The sequence below is a fragment of the Arachis hypogaea genome, chromosome 11, assembly GCF_003086295.3.
Source record: "Arachis hypogaea cultivar Tifrunner chromosome 11, arahy.Tifrunner.gnm2.J5K5, whole genome shotgun sequence".
NCBI lineage: Eukaryota > Viridiplantae > Streptophyta > Magnoliopsida > Fabales > Fabaceae > Arachis > Arachis hypogaea.
In genome coordinates, this window is record NC_092046.1 from 13,621,210 (window position 1) to 13,640,188 (window position 18,979).

Sequence of the window (18,979 nt, forward strand, 5' to 3'; positions counted from 1 at the left end):
AGAATGTATTTATATGTTTTAATCTTGAGAGATGAATTTGTGGCTCATTTTTATAATATAAAAATATTGTTGGTATTTTTAATGAAAATAGAGACATTTGGTGTATTTGCAAATTAGTAGACGTGTCAGTATGGTCAGCTACAACTGTGGAGAGTGTGTTGACTCAGCACGTGGGGCGTGTTGCCTACATGTCACACTCTAATTTGTTGGTGATGCAATACGTGGTATGCATGTTGAGTGCTCTTTTTATATAAGACAAAATTTGGTACCATTTCATTGCAAAGAAGAGAGTTGTTTGAGTGTGTTTCTGGTGTGATGGAGGGTATCACAACGGTGAGATTATACAGAATATTCATGAGAGAGTGAGCTTTGCGTGTGAAAATCCATTTTCGTTTGTGGTTCCATGCACCATGACATTGATAAAGCTTCAGAATGACCTCTGTCAAAGCACGGAGAACAATATGTTGAGGAGAGTAAGCAATATTTTGTACTGGAATCCCGTTATAGTATTTGGTTGTCTAATATAGTTTGATATTATGCCGATCATTGATGAAACAAGTATGCAAAATATTTTTCATATTTACCGGCAGACTCAGGTGTGACAGCCAAAGATCGAGCTGTATGTTGAGTTTAAAAATATAAAGAACGATAGGATTCAACATGATTCAGATATAGAAGATGATAGAGTTGAAGTGTACGAAGGAATGAACAGTGATAGTGAAGAGGACTTCGAAGCTACTTATAAAGCCGGCGACGAAGACGAGGATGGCGATGTGGGAGGTAAGGCAACAGTAAAAAATGTAGTGGTTCCTTCCGCAATTAGCCAATTGATGGACGTTCCACCTTTTATCCGTAGCTTGGATCTTGACACCATGCATGTACTGAAATTTTTCGAATATGCAAACATAGGTACGTGAATAGTGAATAATGTGTTTTTCTTAATTTATATTTTGGATGAATAAATGAGTGACTATTTCTTTTTTGTGTAGGTGCTGCTGATCCTGAGAATGGAGAGTTCAGGATCAGAATGGAATATAGTTCTAGAAAGTCAGTCATTGCAATAATTAGAAGTTACACTATCTCTAAAGGAGTCGACTACAATGTTTATAAGTCCGAGCCATAAACGTTCTATGCAAAAAGCAAGATGTATGGTCCTGGGTGCGACTGACTTATCCGAGCCAGCTTGATAAGGAAAAAAGGTTGTTGGGAGACACAGAAATACAACGGTAGGCACACGTGCACCATGGGAATGATTTCACATGATCATTCCAAGTTAGACTCGGACACAGTTGTTGAGGCCACAAGGCCATTGGTTGAGACCGATCCATCCATGAAGGTATAAAAATTGCAGAAGTCCAGTCAAGGTAAAGTATACCATTAGTTACCGAAAGGCTTGGTTGGCAAAGCAGAAGTCCATAGCCAAAGTTTTCGATGGGTGGAAAGATTCTTACCAAGCTTTGCCATGGTGGTTCTCGATCATGGTTCAGAAGATGCCTGACTCAATTGCCAAATAGAAACACGACCCTATATAACGGGAGTGAGGAGGCAGACGGTGTCAGGATACTTCATCGCATACTTTGGAGTTTCAATCCATGCATTAGAGCGTTCAAATACTACAAGCCTCTAGTTCAGGTTGACGGCACACACTTTTACGAAAAATACAAAGGTGCACTTTTGGTTGCATTAGCCATGGATTCAGAGTGAAAGTGAAGAGGGTGAAGTTTAAGCTCTTTCTGGAAGGTTTGGGGATGGAGAGAGTGAGGAAAAATGAAGAAGCAGAAGAAGGGTGTAACGAAACCCATTTAACAGCTCAGCTAACTCTATTAATGGAATAGATTTTTATTTGCGGTCGAATATTTTTATAATATTTTCTAATATTTTAAGTGTATTTTTATCGTTAATAAAAGTAGAGGTTATTTTGATCAGCGTTCTGATAATTCGAAGACGAAATTGGTAATTTACTCCCCAAAAAAAAATCAAATTATAGACCGCTACTCCAATATAATATTTAGGGGTGATAATATGTACCTTACCTGCAGGTACTCAACCCGACCCCACCCGATCGGGTAGGGTTGTCAACCCGATCCGCAGTGGGTAGGGTAGGGTGCAGGTTGAGCCTCAACCCTACCTGACCAACTCACACTCTATATGTCTGCGTTTGTTTTTAGAGACAGGACAGAACATGACACTGAAACGGAGATAATAGGACGGAGACACTAAAAATTATCTTTTATGTATTGTGTTTGGATACGATGGATAAGACACTAATGTAATGTCTAGTATTATGTTTGGATACACATGGACAAGACTAAAATATTATATGAAATGACTAAAATAGCCTTGTGATTCCAAATTTTCTACATCAATACAAATTAATTTAATAAAAAATGAGAGTACGTAGGAGTACAGACAGAACTTGAAAAAAATATTTGAAGAGGCAAAAAATTTTAATAAAAAAATATATTAGTATTTATATTAAAATAAAATTTATAAATATAATTATTTTATTTTAAAATTTATTATTAATATGTAGGAATACATATGGTTAAGATTAACAAAAAAATAAATTTGAGTTTGATTAATAAAAAATTTTGTTTAAGTTAATAAGCCAAATTAATTTTAAATAAAAAATTAATTTTAAAAAAAAATCCATTTTTACATGAAAAGACAATTAGTTTTTGCATATAAAAATATATTTTTATTTAAAAAAACTAATTTTTTTTTATCTAAAAACTGATTTTTTTTATAAAAAACTGATTTTTCTTTAAATTATATAAAATCAATTACAATTTATAAATTATTTTTTAGCATTTTAAAAGATTAATTTTACTTTTGTTAATATTTATCTTTCAAAAGTTTTAAGATTAATTATTTTTGTTATTATTTTTATTACAAATCAAATAATATACTATAAGGTTAAAATGGTATTGAAGTAAAACGATAAAAAGAAAAGAATTATCTACCCCCAATAAAAAATTCTACAGAAAGGAGAGAGTATCTGGAAAAGAAAGAGATAGAGGAAGAACAGGAAGAAAAAAATATCTCTGAACAACGCAATAGGAAAAATAAGAAGGGGTAATAGTGGAAAAAAAGGAAAACAAATTTTATAAAATTGTCGTGTCCACTCTTCCAAATCCCGTGTCCATCATTGTCCTTCGTGAAAGAGTGGACACAAAAGTATAAAAAACTGTCTCGGAGACAATATGTCTACTGTCCATATCTCTGCTTCCAAACACTTTTTTAACAAGTGTTGTCCATGTCTCCGTGTCCTGCCCCCGAAAACAAACGCTACCTATATATTTATGTTATATACTTATATAAAAATATGTTTTAAGTGGATATTGAATCAAAAACATATCACTAAATGCAAAAGATTCTTAACCACTAAAAGAAAATCATTAATTGATAATTTAATATCTTTTTTACATAAAAATCAATTTTATTTTAAATTATCATCAAGTTAAATAATAATGTTGTATATTTTTTGTAACCCGCGGGTAGGGTCGAGTACCCACGGGTTAAGAGCGAGTAGGATTAGAGTTGAAATATTCTCAACCCGCGAATAAGATAAGGTTGAGTTTATATAAAAATCTCAACCCGTGGGTAGGGTAAGGTTAAGATTAGATTCAAACTCTACCTTACCCATTCCCACCCCTAACTATCCTTTTCTTTTTCTTCTACTTATTTTATAGTTTAATTTAATTACTCATGTCCTCTTCCAAACATTCTGCACATATTTGAGTTAACCCATTTTTAACTTTCCCTAATATTTAATGACATTATGCCGCTTGTTCTTTTGTATAAATTGTCTAATATTGTGACATTTTGCCTATTATTATTATTAGTAGTATTATTTGAAAAATCAAATTAAACTTGTAGCGTATGCATAGATATTAAATCTATATTATGTCTTATTTTCATTTAATTTATTTTCAAATTTGAAATGTGATCAAGAAACGGTTATTTGGATTTGTGACCTTAATATTACTACACTAATTAAACAAAGGCTTATTCAACAAAATATAATTACCTACATTTACAAGAAATTCTCAGAAACTAAGCCATTTCTAAATTTATAACTATAGCTTCTAATTTCTAAACTTCATCAACAGCAGAACTGATCACAAATTTTGCTGATAATTTCATCCCATGCATCTTGAAAATTTCTTCCTGTCCATGTGAAAAAAAAATTCAGTTATACCTATCTAAAGAAATCAAAAGGTATTGACATAATTCCTTCTTGGTCATTATGATTCACTTTCCTAATCTCTTAATTAAAAAAGTTGAGTGATGAATTATCAAGTCATATCCACTTAATTTACTGCTCCTGTTACTAAATGAATTTTGAATTTAACAAAAATAATCTCTAAATTATAAATCTAAACAAGCAAAGTCATAATCCTCAAAAAATAAAAGATGTTAACACAACTTCTAATTAACCTACTTGAATGGAGTTATTTTCCTGGTCGAGTTCCTTATTTTCCTTGTGAAGTCTAGTAAGTTCTTCATGGAGTAATTGGACTTCAGTTCTAAGCTTTGCCACGGATCCTTCGAGCTCTTGGAATGCTTCCTAATAAAATTAACAGTTTTGTTTATAAATTGAAATTCAAATTTCGAGATATATATCAATCAAGATAATGCACATTTTTATATTGTATTATGTACCTGTTCTCTCTTTCTCTTCCTCTGAGCACATTTTCTGTTGGCCTCTCTTTTTCTTTCTTTTCTTAACTCTTCCTGTAAAAAAATAATAATGCAATTAATCCCATAATATATATGTACACTTCCTAATTGATGGTCTCACTATGTTTGTGGGCCTTATGCTACCTTAAGGCAATGCATTATCATTGAACTGAATTATATTAACAAACAGCATACATAAAGATTCACAAAACTGAACAAATCGAATAATAGAAGAAAAAAGCAGCAAGAGACCTACAGAAAGAAAGGATCCAACTATGGAGGGTGCCAATCAGAATCATTAAAAACAGGACAAAACTAGTCTTTCAAACTCAAAACAAGGATTGTAAATAAGTGATGCACAAAACTTTTTTTTCCTGATTGTTTGATACAAACTTGACCCATATGTGGGGAGATACATTCATGAGGTGATCCATATTCAACTAATTAATCATTGTGGGAAGCTTAATTATCCTTGCTGCAATACGAATAGAGATTTATTAATTGACTCTTAAACTTTTCCTTCCCACTTCAAGTTGGAACTGAAACAGGACATCTCTAATGCTTGGCTTTAGTTTTATTTTATTTTGAGTTTCACAAAATGTCGTATAAATATTTGTGGGATCGTATATTATAAAATTTAATTTTAAATTTAATGTGAGATTTATGTTAGTTTTATTTCAATTTAATTTTTTAATTATTTTAAATAATCTTAATTAAATTATAAAAATTTAACTAAAATAAAAATATTGAATACAAAATTAATAATTATATCCCATATTTAAAAGATATTACAAACTAATGGAAAAACATTTGAAATAAAAACTGAGTAAGTGAGTATTTAAATTTTGGCTTATTGTATTTGAAGAAAAAATTGCAACAAAAAATTAGAATTTTGTAAATGTAAAGATTGAAAATTTTGTGCATTTAGATTGGGATAAAAATTAAAATTTTGTAAATAATTAAGAAAATAACCTATATTAAATTGATTTGGATCTATTTTTTACCAAATTGATAAAAAGATAATAAAAAAATAAGGTAATAAAATACAAGAATATAACCGTATACATCTAATTTATTTGGGTATATTTTGATTGAATCTTTGTTAGGGCAGTTACAATAACATTACAATATTCATTTAATGGGTTTAATGGATTATACAAGTGGCATTATTTCACAGATTTTTCTTCAAAATGATACTATCTATCTTTACTGATGTCAATATCATTTCAAAAATTATATTCAATGCAAATTTTAATTTTAAATCAGTTCAATTACTATAAAAGTCAAAAGTAATGTCCAAAATTAATTCCATTGCTCTAACGATCGAAAAAGAAATCATCCCTAAATCCAAATCATCCCTAAACCCATTCTAACCATTTGTTTGAATGAAATTGTAAGTAACAAGTTATACATAGTGAATAATAAAAGAAATATAAATAAATAATTGGGCAATTTACTTTAATAAACCAACTCTCTTTTAAAATTACGCAAATCTCCCAAATTCAAAAAGACTACGTGAAAGTCCCAAGTTGTATTTCTATATAAATAGAATTGATTAAATTCGAGACAAAACACCTCAATAAACCAAATGCACATCAATATTACCTGAATGTCTTGAATCAGAAAATGCAACGTCAAAGTCCCAAAGCACATTCCTATATAAATCGAATTGATTAAATTCGATTTAATGAAACACGTAGTAAATCGAATTTAATAGATTCGAATTAGGTGAAAAACGTTATTGAATGAAAATCGAATCAAGTGAATTCGAATTAAGTGCATAGTTAAAATGCTAATAAATCGAATAGATTGGCTTCGATTTACATGTTTGCTTCGTTTTCCATAATTCGAATCTAATGGATTCGATTTGCATGGACTTTCACTATAAAATTTTTGTTTTGAAAAAACATTTATTAAATTAGTTTTTAAAAGATAATTTTAAATAAACTTTTAGTATTTATTTTTGATAAATTAAAGTATTAAACTAAAAATAATTTTCAATAAGTACAACTAATAATAATTATATTTAATAAATAATTTTTTAATTTTAAAAATATTATAATAAATATAAATATATAAAAATTAAATAAATTTATATATTTATTAGTATATAAAATTATATTAAATTTTTTAATTTTAATAAAAACAAATTAATAACTTGCAAAAATATTTCTATAAGAGAGAGAAATAAAAATATATTATGCCCACTTTATTATAGACTTATTCATTCAACATACTCTAGTACTTTTTTCAAGTATTCTCAATAATTTTATTTTTATTATTATTATTATATATGATCAATTTTTTATTTACTTTGTCCAAAAAGGTCAACAATTCATACATAATAATCTTATTATTGAGAGTACCTAAAAAGAGTACTAAAATATATTATTTTATATGTTATAAATACTTATGAGATTTCTTTTTAGTACTCTTCTCAGGTACTCTCAATAATAAGATTATTATGTATGAATTGTTGACTTTTTTTTTTTGGACAAAATAAATAAAAAATTGATAATAATAATAATAATAATAATAATAATAATAATAATAATAATAATAACTTTTCAAATACTAAAAGTTTATTTAAAAATTATTTTTTTAAAACTAATTTAATTAATTATTTTTCAAAACAAAAACTTTATAGCCAAAGTCCATGCAAATCCAATCCATTACATTCCAATTATGAGAGACGAAGCAAACATGTAAATCGAAACCAATCCATTCGATTTATTAGCATTTTAACCATGCACTTAATTTGAATCCACTTATTCTATTTTCATTCAATAATGTTTTTACGTGTTTCATTAAATCGAATTTAATCAATTCGATTTATATAGAAATGTGCTTTAGGACTTTGACGTTGCATTTTCTGGTTTGGGACATTCAGATAATATTGATGTGCATTTTGTTTATTGAAGTGTTTTGCCCTTAAATTCAATTTACCCTGGGATTCGAATTACATGCAAATTGAGTTCACCTGTAAATCGAAGTTAATAACTTCGAATTAGATTAATTTACTAAATGGAATCAAATTTCAATTGCTAAGTAAAGTAAATCAAATCCATTCAATTTGATTTTTGATGATACGTAGCCTTTTAGGTAAAACGAAGCCATTAGGGTCGATTTAACATGCACCATATGATTAAATCCTTGTGGGCAATGCAAACGACGAAGCAATGTATAAACTAGTTTAATAAAGTTTTTGTTTTGAAAATAATTTATTAAATTAATTTTTAAAAGAAATATAAATAAATAATTGATACCTTTGTTGGAGATCCATGGGGCTGCAAAAGTTTGGGTGGAGTATCCCGCATTAGGGAGGGAAAAGAAAACAAGAAGATAATAAGAATAAACATAATGTGAAAACATAATATTGTTAAGAGAGAAATTCTTAGGTAGCATGCTTTACTCACTTCTTTAGGCTTCGAAAGTTTCACACGTATAATGAACTGATTATTAGATACCTTTTCCTCCATTATCAAGTTCAAGAAAATATGTGAAACAAGTAATAAGTGACTACTTATGATGAGAAAAGAAAAGAAAGCGAAACTTGTTTTAAAAGAAAGCTAGACTTGTTTTATCACTTGTCTTGTGCTCTATATATATATATGCCAGAGACTAATACTCTTTGTTTAAAAACAGAAAGAGTTAGTTAATTAATGTTATTTAACAGGCAAAATTAAAGCAAGAAAAATGTGTTGAACACCTGGAATTTCTCATAATATTTATATAGAAAAATATAACGAACAACACTTAGTAGATAATAAAATGCAGCTTAAATTTTTACCAATAACATCCATTTTAGAGATATTATATCTTTTCTTTTTTCCTCTACTAATTTTTAGGGGTTAAAACAGGTTCAATTAGGCCAAACTAGACATTTCACTTAACGGGTCAGGCTTTATAAGTAGTTTGTTATAGACTTATTTTAAGTACTAATAAGTTTAGCATGTTATTAGATTTGATCTAACCTGAAATATGTCAAAAGGCCTTATAATTTTTTTAACAAGATAAAAAATATTTTTAACAAAAAATTAGTTATATGTTATATAATAAATTTAATGTTTATAAGAATATTTAAAATTTTAAAATATTAAAAATATGCAAAAATATTTATAATAAAATATTAAAATTATAAATTAATAGTTATTGTTAATTATGATAAGCCAACTCATTCTATCCAATAATTATTAGATATATCACAAGAGATAACTTATTCTTTATTTTGGAGAGGATTAGATAAAATTCACCTATTTTAAATATTTAATTATGTTTTAATCGACTCAGACTTGACAAGCCTAAAAGTCTATAAGACTAATTTGTAAGTTTGAATATAGACTATTAATAAATATAGGCTTTTAAACTAGCATGTATGTTGATCTCTTTATCATAAATTTTGAAGCCTCTCAAAGGGTGGGAAGGAAGTCCTAAGCAGAAGCAATTCCATCTTATATAATGGGGTGTTTCCAGCTTCCTAAAAGCCTATGTCAACAAATTGAGCGATTGATCAGCAGTTTCTACTTGATTCAATGGACAGAGCTTTGCAAAGCAAAAAGGGAAGGGGGTCTGGAGACTGGAGTTCAGGAACTTTGAGGCTTTTAACCAGGCATTATGAGGTAAAGAGGGCTTACCATCTAAATTCTAATCAGAACGCAGACGCAAGCAACTGCTGAGTCCAGTGAGCCCAATCCTATGCAAAATTTTCAATGCATTATGCCCGAAATGTTAATCACGCTGCAAATCAAACATTAAAGGACTGGATTAGCTGACTACTACATCGTTTCAACATACCTTGTGGTGGGATAGAAACCAGCAGGTGTGATCTGCCACATCTCCTGAGGCATCTTAGCTAGTAGTAGTTGTAAAGTGTGTTGTACCTTACAGTGGCAACTGAGTTAACTGTTAGACCCAGTGGCGGTGTCAAACAAAACCAAAGCAGAGCCATAAACTCAATCCCGCAACCAACCTTGGGAAACCTGGCTTCCATCTCTCTACTCCTTCGCTCCACCTTCCTCAAACCCCAACCCCAAACCCTAACCCAAATTCACCAGCGACAATTCTCCCCGAAACAGCACTGCATCGACCCGAACCACAACGTGCTCATACACATCACAGCCACCAACATACACGCTCCCATTCTTCAACTCACTCCGGTACCGATGGTTCATCCTTTCCGCAAACTCCAACCTTGCCGTGCTCTTCGACCCACTCTTCCCTCTTTACTTCCTTGATCCCTCTTACAAACCTTTTTTTTGTTAATATACAGAAATCCCTACTCCGCCACGCACTCACCAATTAGAAGAATCACGCAAGACACACCCAAATCCAGCTCTATCCTCCGCCAAGAAAACATTGTCGTAGTTGTTGAGCTTCAACCAGGCAAGATTGGGACGAGACCAAGAAGAGGAGAGAAGAGGTCCCCCTGTGCGAAGCTCGGCCAGGAATTAGGAGAGAAGAGGAGAAGAAGGGCTAAAAATATTTGAGGATGAGGGTTTTTAAAAGGGATCAAGGGACTAACTTGATAAAAAAAAAAATTACATTTGCCACATCAGTTAACTATTATGGTAATTGGTACCAGCACATTAGCAGTGTGCTTATGTCAATTTTTCAGTCAGTTTTATTGATGGAAGCTGGCTCAAGGACCAACTTATTCTTCGAGAGAAATTTTGGGAATCAAGTTGAATAATTTTAAAATTTAACTATCATTTTGAGATTTGAGTATAATTTTAAAGATTAAATTGATGTTTATGTCAATTTTTTAGTTATTTTTATTGACAAAAATTGGTTTAAAGATCAATTTGAGTTTTTTAGAATAATTTTAAGAACTAAATTGAATAATTTTAAAATTTAAGTATCACTTTAAAATTTGAATGTAATTTTAAGAATTAAATTGAGACTTAATTTTTTATTATTATTTTTTTATTATAGAATTATGATCTGAATGAACAAGTTGGTACAGACCGACAAAAAAAAGATTAGGAAATGTTATTTTAAAACTTTATTAAATAAGTATTTTTATGTTTATTTAGATATCAATATGACTATTTATTGTATTTGATGATAAATATATCGTTAGTGCTGCTAGACTAAAAAGGGGCGGGGGAGTTGAAAATTTTTTTTCAAAGCAAATGTTGACTAATAAAAGCTACTAAAAATGACAACCAAATAGAATATAATAATTTTACTATGATAAAATTAAAAGTTGATATATTATTGGAAACTGTATGAGATGTCTCTGATACGGGTTGAAAGGTGGATTGGGAACCTGTGAGTAAGGCTGAAACCGGATCGCTTGACTGGAGCAATGGGGGGTGGTACCTGCAAAGACACTCCGACGCTCAAGTCAGAATGGATCTGAGAGGTAGAAGGTGTGTGGAATGAATGAATACCTGGAGGGACCTGGGTCCTCTATTTATAGGCGATGATAGTTATCTTATCTTATCTTGGTTGGCTAAGATAAGAGAGGTGTTTGAATTCGAAAGTTGGTTAGGGGCTCTGAAAGGCCGGTTTTGGGCCTTTAGGTCGAAACGGGTTGTTCCCGAGTAACCGGGTATGAGGACTGCCCCGTGCACAGGATCCGTGGGTCGGATCCGTAACAGTTGCCCCCGCAGCGGGAGGGCGAGCGAGATCGGGCTGCCGCTGGTAGGCGTTTGTTTTCATTGTGGGCTTCGATTTTTTCTCGGGTGCCCGTCTGGTTCCTTCGAGATGAGGTCGGTGTCTTGGTTTCGTGTCGTGGAAGATTCGTCTGACCGTTTAGGTCTGATGTGACTCTTCCGTATCAGTCGCGGCCGTTGCGTTCTTCGAGGCGTTACTTTTTTCGATGGGGGTATTTATTGCGAGCCGCGTTTTTTCCTTTTTGCCCTCGCATTTGCTTTGCTTTCTGGGGGTATTTTCGTTCTTTCACTTATTTCGAAAACCGTTTTGGTTTTCCTTCTCCAGTGTTCCCTCGTTTTGCTTTATTTCTCTATTGCTTCTTCTTTTTTCGATCAGAGCATTTCCCATTCTTCACTTCGCCTTCTGTGGTTTCGATTGGTCTTCTTCTGTGGCATTTTTCCTTCGGGTTTACTTCCTCCGATTTATCAGGTTGGTATTTCTCTGTTTCTTTTTGCTTTTTCTGCTCTGTCTTCTGCTGCATTTTGTTTTGTTTTTGCTAAGCGTAGTTTTAGAGTAGTTTTATGGTGTTTGTATGGTGGTAGATAGCTCTGTTGGGTTCCGTAATGGGGGGGCGAGTGCCACCGTATAATTGGTGGTGTGCGGTGGCGGTGTTTGTTTTTGGTAACATCCGCCGTTTTCTGCCGTGAGGTTTGGCTGACGGTGGTGTTCGTCGATATTTTAGGTATGGCTCGCCGAAGGACGGAGGGTGTGAGGGCTCCAGTGGCCCCGGCGGGGGGTGTCCCTAGTCTTTTTTCTTGGGTCACTAATGATGTCTGGGGGACGCCGTCGCGGATGACGGAGGCGGACCTCCAACGGCTCCGTGATGAAGGGGCTGTTTGTGGGGGTGGCGATGCTGAGCGCCACTATGAGCTTTCCCTTCCTGGGGTTGACGAGAGGGTTTGCTATACCAATCTCGACTCCCCGACCGTGCCGGATTGGATGTGGGTGTATGAGGCGATGTTTACCCGGCTCGGTGTTCGGCTTCCCTTTTCTCCGTTTGTCCAGCAGTTATTGAACCGGTGCTCCGTGGCGCCGTCCCAGCTACATCCGAACAGCTGGGCGGCGATACGGTCTTTCGAACTTGTTTGTGATTTTTTAGAGCTACCTGCCTCAGTAAACGTTTTTCTTTTCCTTTTCTTGTGTACTCTTCCGACTAAGGAGAGGAAGCACAAGAAGGGGTATGTGTCTTTCCGAGCTCAGCCCCACCGTCGGGTTTTCGGTTTGTATGAAGATTCCTTCCATGGTTTTAAGAGTGGTTATTTTAAAGTCTGTCCTGCGAGGGGGCATCATCCTTTTTGGTTGACGCTGGAGGGTGAACGTCGGTTCCCTACTTATTGGAAATTTAAGGCTGGTCCGTCCGTGTTTACTCGGGTTTCGAAGGAGTTCCTGTCCCCGGAGGAGCGGGATATCGCCCTTGTTCTGTGGCAGTTATTTGGAGAGCGTCCTCTTAATTCTCGGGACGTGATGGGTGATCCGGTTGCTTACCGGTCATATGTTGGTGTGTGTCGTGTGTGTCTGTTCTTTTCTTGGTTTTTTTGTTTCCCATTTTCGTAACTTGGGATTTTTGTTTCTTGTTTCCTTGCAGTTGAGATGGCTGGTGGCTTGACATCCTTGGCGCGTTTGAAGGCGGCGATGGCCCAGGAGGAGGGGTCGTCGTCCCCGGCTACTCCTGTTTCTAACCCTGCCGTGGATTCTCAGCCGGTTTCTCAGGAGGTGGTTTCCTAGGGTGCGCGGGCCGATGCTCAAGTTTCTCCTGGTCCTGCGAACTCTCCTGAAGTCGTCGTGGTGACGGCTGCTGAGGCTTCTCGGAAGAGAAAAAGGCCTGAGGACCCGAGCAGCGAGACTTTTGAGGATGAGGGTCTTGTGCCCAGCGTGATGGATCGACGCTTCGATGCCCCGGGGTTCATTGATCAACACTTGATGCCTGGAACGGAGCCGTTTTTTGATGGCTGCGATGTTTCGTTTCAGGCCAAGTCGGTGTATCGTGCTCTCCTCCGGTCTGCCGTTGTTGTTCGGAAGGCTGAGCCTGTGATGGCTCAGGTTGGTTTGCTGGATAAGAAGCTTCGTCATTCTCATGCTGAGGTAGCCAAGTTGAAGGGGGAACTTGAGGCTGCCGAAGCTGCGAGGGAGAGGGCGGTGAAGTCTTCTGAGGAGGCCGGGGCAGAGATTCTCCGACTTGCCGAGGTTCAAACTTTGCTTCTTTCTCAGTTGGCAGAGGAGCGGCAGCGGGCTTCAGATGCGGGTTCTCAAACTGCCGTCCTTCTCGCTGAGTCGGAGGCTCTGAAGGCCGAGGTTGCTGCCTTGAGGAGGGAGAAGACGGGGTTGTTGGCTGATGTGAAAGATGCGATTGCTGCTACCGAGGAGACAATGAAGGCACAGGCCCTGGTGCTGGCTCCGGACGTGGATGTGTCCGTGATGGGAGCGTTCAAGACCGTTCGGGACGGCCAGATTGTTGACCTCGAGTAGCCTTTTATCTTTGTAATTTTTATTTTGAACTGTTTGTTTTTGGATATTTTGGATGGCCAAGGGCCGTGACATTGGAAACCGTTTAATGGTATTTTCGGCCGTCCGGGCCTTTGTGTGTTCCGTATTTATGGTGTTTTCGGCCGTTCGGGCTTTTATATGTTTTGAGCTTTTCCGTTTGTTTTTTTGTTTCCCCGGATCGTCGTTTGGTCGGGTTTTTATGGATATCCGTGTGTTGGGCCTGGAGGGTGATCGGTCCCCCAGTCGTGGATGTGTCTTTTGTTCCGTATTCGGGACGCGTAGAAAGGTGGAAATAGCTTTTAATGGAATATTTATTGAATGGTTGGGCCTCGTTAAAACCCTCCGTTGACGGCGGGAAAGAGTACCCGAGATAAAAACTTAGATGGGAAATCCCTTTTAAAACCTTGGGAATCTGGGAGGAGAAGTACTAAAAATATAAATAAAGGATAAAATTAGAAAGAAAATAAAGGGGCGACCTATTTAGGGCGGTCTAGGCGTAGTATCGTCGCAAGTTGGCGGCGTTCCATGTCCTCGGAACTTCGTCGCCATTGAGCCGTTCGAGTTTGTATGCTCCTTTTCCGATTACAGCCTTGATTCTGTATGGTCCTTCCCATTTGGGGGCGAGCTTTCCTTCTCCTGGGGTTGGGGGACCGATATCGTTTCGTCGTAGGACGAGGTCGTCGGCCGCGAATTCTCGTCGGACGACGCCGTGATTATATCTTAAGCTGATTCTTTGTTTGAGTGCTAGCTCTTTGATGTGGGCTATGTTTCTTTCTTCGTTAATGAGGTCTCGTTCTGCTTCTTCGTCGTTACCTCCGACCGTTTTCCTGGGGCTTGGGTCTCCGATTTCTACTGGGACGACTGCTTCTACGCCGTATGTTAATCGGAAGGGTGTTTCCCCCGTGGTCGTTTGGGGTGTTGTTCGGTATGACCATAGGACCGATCCTAATTCGTTTGCCCACAGTCCTTTGGCTTCGTCGAGCCGTTTTTGAGTCCTTTGACGATTATTTTGTTTGCGGATTCCACCTGTCCGTTTGTTTGGGGGTGTTCCACCGAGCTGAAGCGATGGGATATGTGTAATCCTTCTAAGAACTCTCTGAACTTTTTATCGGTGAACTGGGTTCTGTTGTCTGAGATGACGACCTCGGGGATCCCAAAACGGGTGATGATCTGCCGCCAGACGAATTTCCGGCACTGGGTTGCCGTTATAGAGGCCAGAGGTTCGGCCTCGATCCATTTGGTGTAGTAATCTATGGCGACAATGAGGTATCTGAGTTGGCCGGGTGCTGTAGGGAAGGGACCGACGAGGTCGATTCCCCACGTGCCGAATGGCCGTTCTGCCGATATGGTGCTGAGTTGGTGTGGGGCGGCTTGGTAGATATTGGCGTGCCTCTGGCATTTGTCGCAATTTTTTACTAACTGTATAGAGTCTCGAATAATTGTAGGCCAGAAGTATCCTGCCCTAATGACTTTTTGGGCTAATGTTTCTGGAGGCAAAACTCCGTCGAGGAAATACTGTAGGATAGGGTAGGTCCAAGACTCCTGGTTCGAGGATGTCAGGTGGGCGTTGGTTGTTGTTGATACGGAGGGCGACCTAACGACTTCCTGAATTAGCGATTTGTTACCGTGTCCTGGTTTGGTACTGGCTAGTTTGGAGAGTAGGTCTGCCCTAGCATTTCGTTCCCTGGGCACATGTTGTATGGTAACGTGCTCGAATCCTTCTTTTAGTTTGTTAACCTTGGTGAGGTATTGCTGGAGTAGGGATCTCGTGCCTGGTAGTCTCCGTTAACTTGGGAACTGACTACTTGTGAGTCAGTATTTATCTCTAGGACTTTTGCTCCGACTTCCCGGGCTAGGGTCAGTCCTGCCAAGAGGGCTTCGTATTCTGCTTAGTTATTTGATACTGGAAATTCGTATCGTACCGACTGTTCGATCGTGATCCCGTTTTGGTTTTCGAGTATGACCCCAGCGCCTCCGTAGGTGGAGTTCGACGACCCGTCGACGTGTAGTTTCCATGATTCGGGGGTGAGCTTACCCGGAGTCATCTTGGCGATGAAATCGGCCATGTCTTGTGCTTTGATTGCGTTTCGGGGTTCGAATTTAATCTGGAATTGAGATAGCTCGATGGACCAAGCTAGCATTCTTTCTGCTAGGTCGGGTTTCTGCAGAACCTGCTTGACCGCCTGGTCGGTTTGGACCGTCACGGGATGAGCTTGGAAGTATTGTCGTAGGCACCGGGAGGCCGTAAGGAGTGCGAAAGCTAGCTTTTCTAAGCGTGAGTAGCGGGCTTCTGCGTCTTGTAAGACTTTGCTTATGAAGTATACGGGTTTTTGCTCCTTTTTCTCGTCTTCGCGGATGAGTGCTGCTGCGAGTGCCTCTTCCGTTATGGAGAGGTACAGGTAAAGTGTTTCCCATGTTTGGGGTTTGGCGAGGATTGGTGGTCCCGCTAGGATCCTCTTGAAGTGTTGGAAAGCTTCTTCACATTCCGCCTCCCATTTAAAAGGGGCTCCTTTTTTCATTAATTTGAAGAAAGGAATCGCTTTTTGAGCCGATGCCCCGAGAAAGCGCGATAATGCTGTCAGTCGGCCGGTGAGTTTTTGGACGTCTTTAAGGTTTTTGGGGCTTGTCATCTTGAGGACGGCGCGCCATTTCTCCGGGTTTGCTTCAACTCCGCGTTGTGTAATCATGAAGCCGAGGAACTTCCCTGCCTCCATTCCGAAGGCGCATTTTGTCGGGTTGAGTCGCATTTGGTGCTTTCGTAGGGTGTTCATTATGACCTTGAGGTCGTCGGCTAGTTGTTCACCGGATTCGGTCTTGGCGAGCATGTCGTCTATGTAGACTTCTAATTTGTTTCCGGACAGGTCTCGAAATATCTTGTTAACAAGTCTTTGATAGGTGGCTCCAGCATTTTTCAAGCCGAAGGGCATTACTGTGTAGTAGTATGTCCCGTCCGGGGTGATGAACGTTGTTTTCTCTTCGTCTGGTCGGTGCATTGGAATCTGGTTGTAGCCGGAATATGCGTCCATGAAGCTGAGGTATCGGTGACCGGATGCAGACGACGCCAATGTACGAGATGTCTCTGATACGGGTTGAAAGGTGGATTGGGAACCTGCGAGCAAGGCTGAAACCGGATTGCTTGACTGGAGCAATGGGGGTGGTACCTGCAAAGACACTCCAACGCTCAAGTCAGAATGGATCTGAGAGGTAGAAGGTGTGTGGAATGAATGAATACCTGGAGGGACCTGGGTCCTCTATTTATAGGCGATGATAGTTATCTTATCTTATCTTGGTTGGCCAAGATAAGAGAGGTGTTTGAATTCGAAAGTTGGTTAGGGGCTCTGAAAGGCCAGTTTTGGGCCTTTAGGTCGAAACGGGTTGTTCCCGAGTAACCGGGTATGAGGACTGCCCCGTGCGCAGGATCCGTGGGTCGGATCCGTAACAGAAACAGTACTCTAATGTACTTTATTGGAGTACTGATATGCCATGTACTTTTAAGTTCTCAGTTATATTATTGTCTTGTAGTGCGTTAAAAGACTTTATTAACTTCTGAAAGTAATTTAAAATTATCCAAATGGTCCGCTAAAAATTCTTCACAGCTTACTTCTTGAATTTAAATGTTTGCAGCTTAAATAGCAAGATGCCAAAAAGCCTTATTGGCTTATAATGTTGCCTGAGTTGGAAGAATGAGATCGTTAACCATATTAGTGAGAGTTAAATCTCCTCGTCTCTCCTCTGCTGTCCGCCCTTGATACAGCGGATTCGAGGAGAGGTGTTCTGATCTATTGCTACAGCTGTTTGGGGTTCTTGGCCTTCTCGACCCTCTCCTTCATATCTAAGTGGTTGTTCTGCAGTTAATTTTTTCTCTGCAGTTGTGAGAAAAGTGGAAAGCATAATTCAGCAGATGGTAATATACGGGCTGCATAATTTTGCGCCATTGAAGGGCTTATCGAAAGGTATGTTCCTTATTTTTGGCAATAATTTTTGTAGCAGGTGAATTTTTTAGGGCTAGATTTAAGGTGTTGGAGCTGACCCAGGGAGATTAAATGTGTTGGCAATGTTATGTTGGATTATTGATATGGTGTGTACCTGGAAAAATTGGTTATGATCCTTTTAGATACACGAGTTGACTCACGTTAAAGGATTATACTGGTGTGCAGTGGAGGATGGACTTTGGCATGTAGTTAGAGTCATGGTCTGTAGAGAAGCAATGGTAGGAGTTTCTCAGTTATTCAGCAAATAAATGTAATTTTTTTTAATTATTTATAATTGTTTTATTTTTGTAAACTTAATTAAAGAGTTAGTTTATTTGTTTATTCAGCACATAATTTTTTTTAATTGCCAGACTGAGAAGATTAAGAATAGCTGCATGTGATTTTAATGGCATCAAGTTATTTACTATCCATCCGATTACCACTTTAAAAGAAAAAGTGTTAGTTTTTTTCTCTCCAAATTTCAATTCGAATTGGTTGGTTAATGTGCTTTACCAGTCTGCTGGTCTATTTGTTAATGGAAAATAGAGTTGTCTTGTTTTACATTTGTTATGGATTTTGCTACATCTCTATTTCTCAAGCCTTCATGCCAGTGTAGTTGTTTAAACTTACAAGATATTTTGGTTTCACAATCACTATGAGTAAAGTTGAAGTACTTTTTGACCTATTTAAGTGCATAAGCAATTTGGTTGTTCATAAAGGACTAATAAGCAATGAGAATATAGCAAATTTGTTTTCCTCCTAGTGGCAAACGTAGTTGTGTTTATGACATTTATTTTGTCATCTTCATTTTATTAAGATATATTAGGTGTGCTTTTTTATTTGTTGATATGAATGATCAAGGTGAGGTAGATATTTGTATAGGCTGGGTTTTTCCGATGATGATGTAGTGAGGGTAAAGTATTTCTGGAAGCATAGAAATTGGAGTAGAAGCTCAGCGTTTCCTATGTTAACATGTTACAATAAGTTGCTTTGTTAACAGGGCTGCATCAATTGGCCAGATTGTGACGGCAAGACTGGATATTATTGTTGGCTATGCAAATGTTGAACTTCTGAGGAACCACAAGTGAGGGGATCCTCTAGAAGAAGCAGCTACTGCATATTAGGAAACAGATGAAAAACATAAATCCAAGCCAATTTCGACATCAACCAATCATGAATCGGCG

At 37.2% G+C, this 18,979-nt stretch overlaps 1 protein-coding gene across 3 annotated transcripts; it reads right to left on the minus strand.

The window, feature by feature from the left end:
• Positions 1 to 3,883: 3,883 nt before the first annotated feature.
• Positions 3,884 to 10,174, minus strand: LOC112720323 (uncharacterized). Of its 3 annotated transcripts, none has more exons than XM_025771225.3 (6): positions 9,564 to 10,174; positions 9,318 to 9,420; positions 7,950 to 7,970; positions 4,666 to 4,737; positions 4,445 to 4,570; positions 3,884 to 4,170 (listed from the first exon to the last, which is right to left on the minus strand). In XM_025771225.3, exons 2-6 carry the CDS (start codon positions 9,318 to 9,320, stop codon positions 4,096 to 4,098), a joined length of 297 nt encoding a protein of 98 aa, XP_025627010.1. In that variant the 5' UTR covers positions 9,321 to 9,420; positions 9,564 to 10,174; the 3' UTR covers positions 3,884 to 4,095. The 3 variants fall into 3 exon arrangements, with proteins under 3 accessions (XP_025627010.1, XP_025627009.1, XP_072062588.1); XM_025771224.3 differs by having other exon boundaries at positions 9,318 to 9,376; positions 9,478 to 10,160; XM_072206487.1 differs by having other exon boundaries at positions 8,100 to 9,420; positions 9,564 to 10,159.
• Positions 10,175 to 18,979: the final 8,805 nt, after the last annotated feature.

Coding starts and splice junctions, on each gene's coding strand:
- LOC112720323 (XM_072206487.1), bottom strand. CDS start 8,162: ATGGAGGAAAAGGTATCTAATAATCAGTTCATTATACGTGTGAAACTT. Junction 7,971..8,099: donor AACTTTCGAAGCCTAAAGAA/GTGAGTAAAGCA, acceptor AAACTTTTGCAG/CCCCATGGATCTCCAACAAA. Junction 4,571..4,665: donor GGAAGAGAAAGAGAGAACAG/GTACATAATACA, acceptor TAATTTTATTAG/GAAGCATTCCAAGAGCTCGA.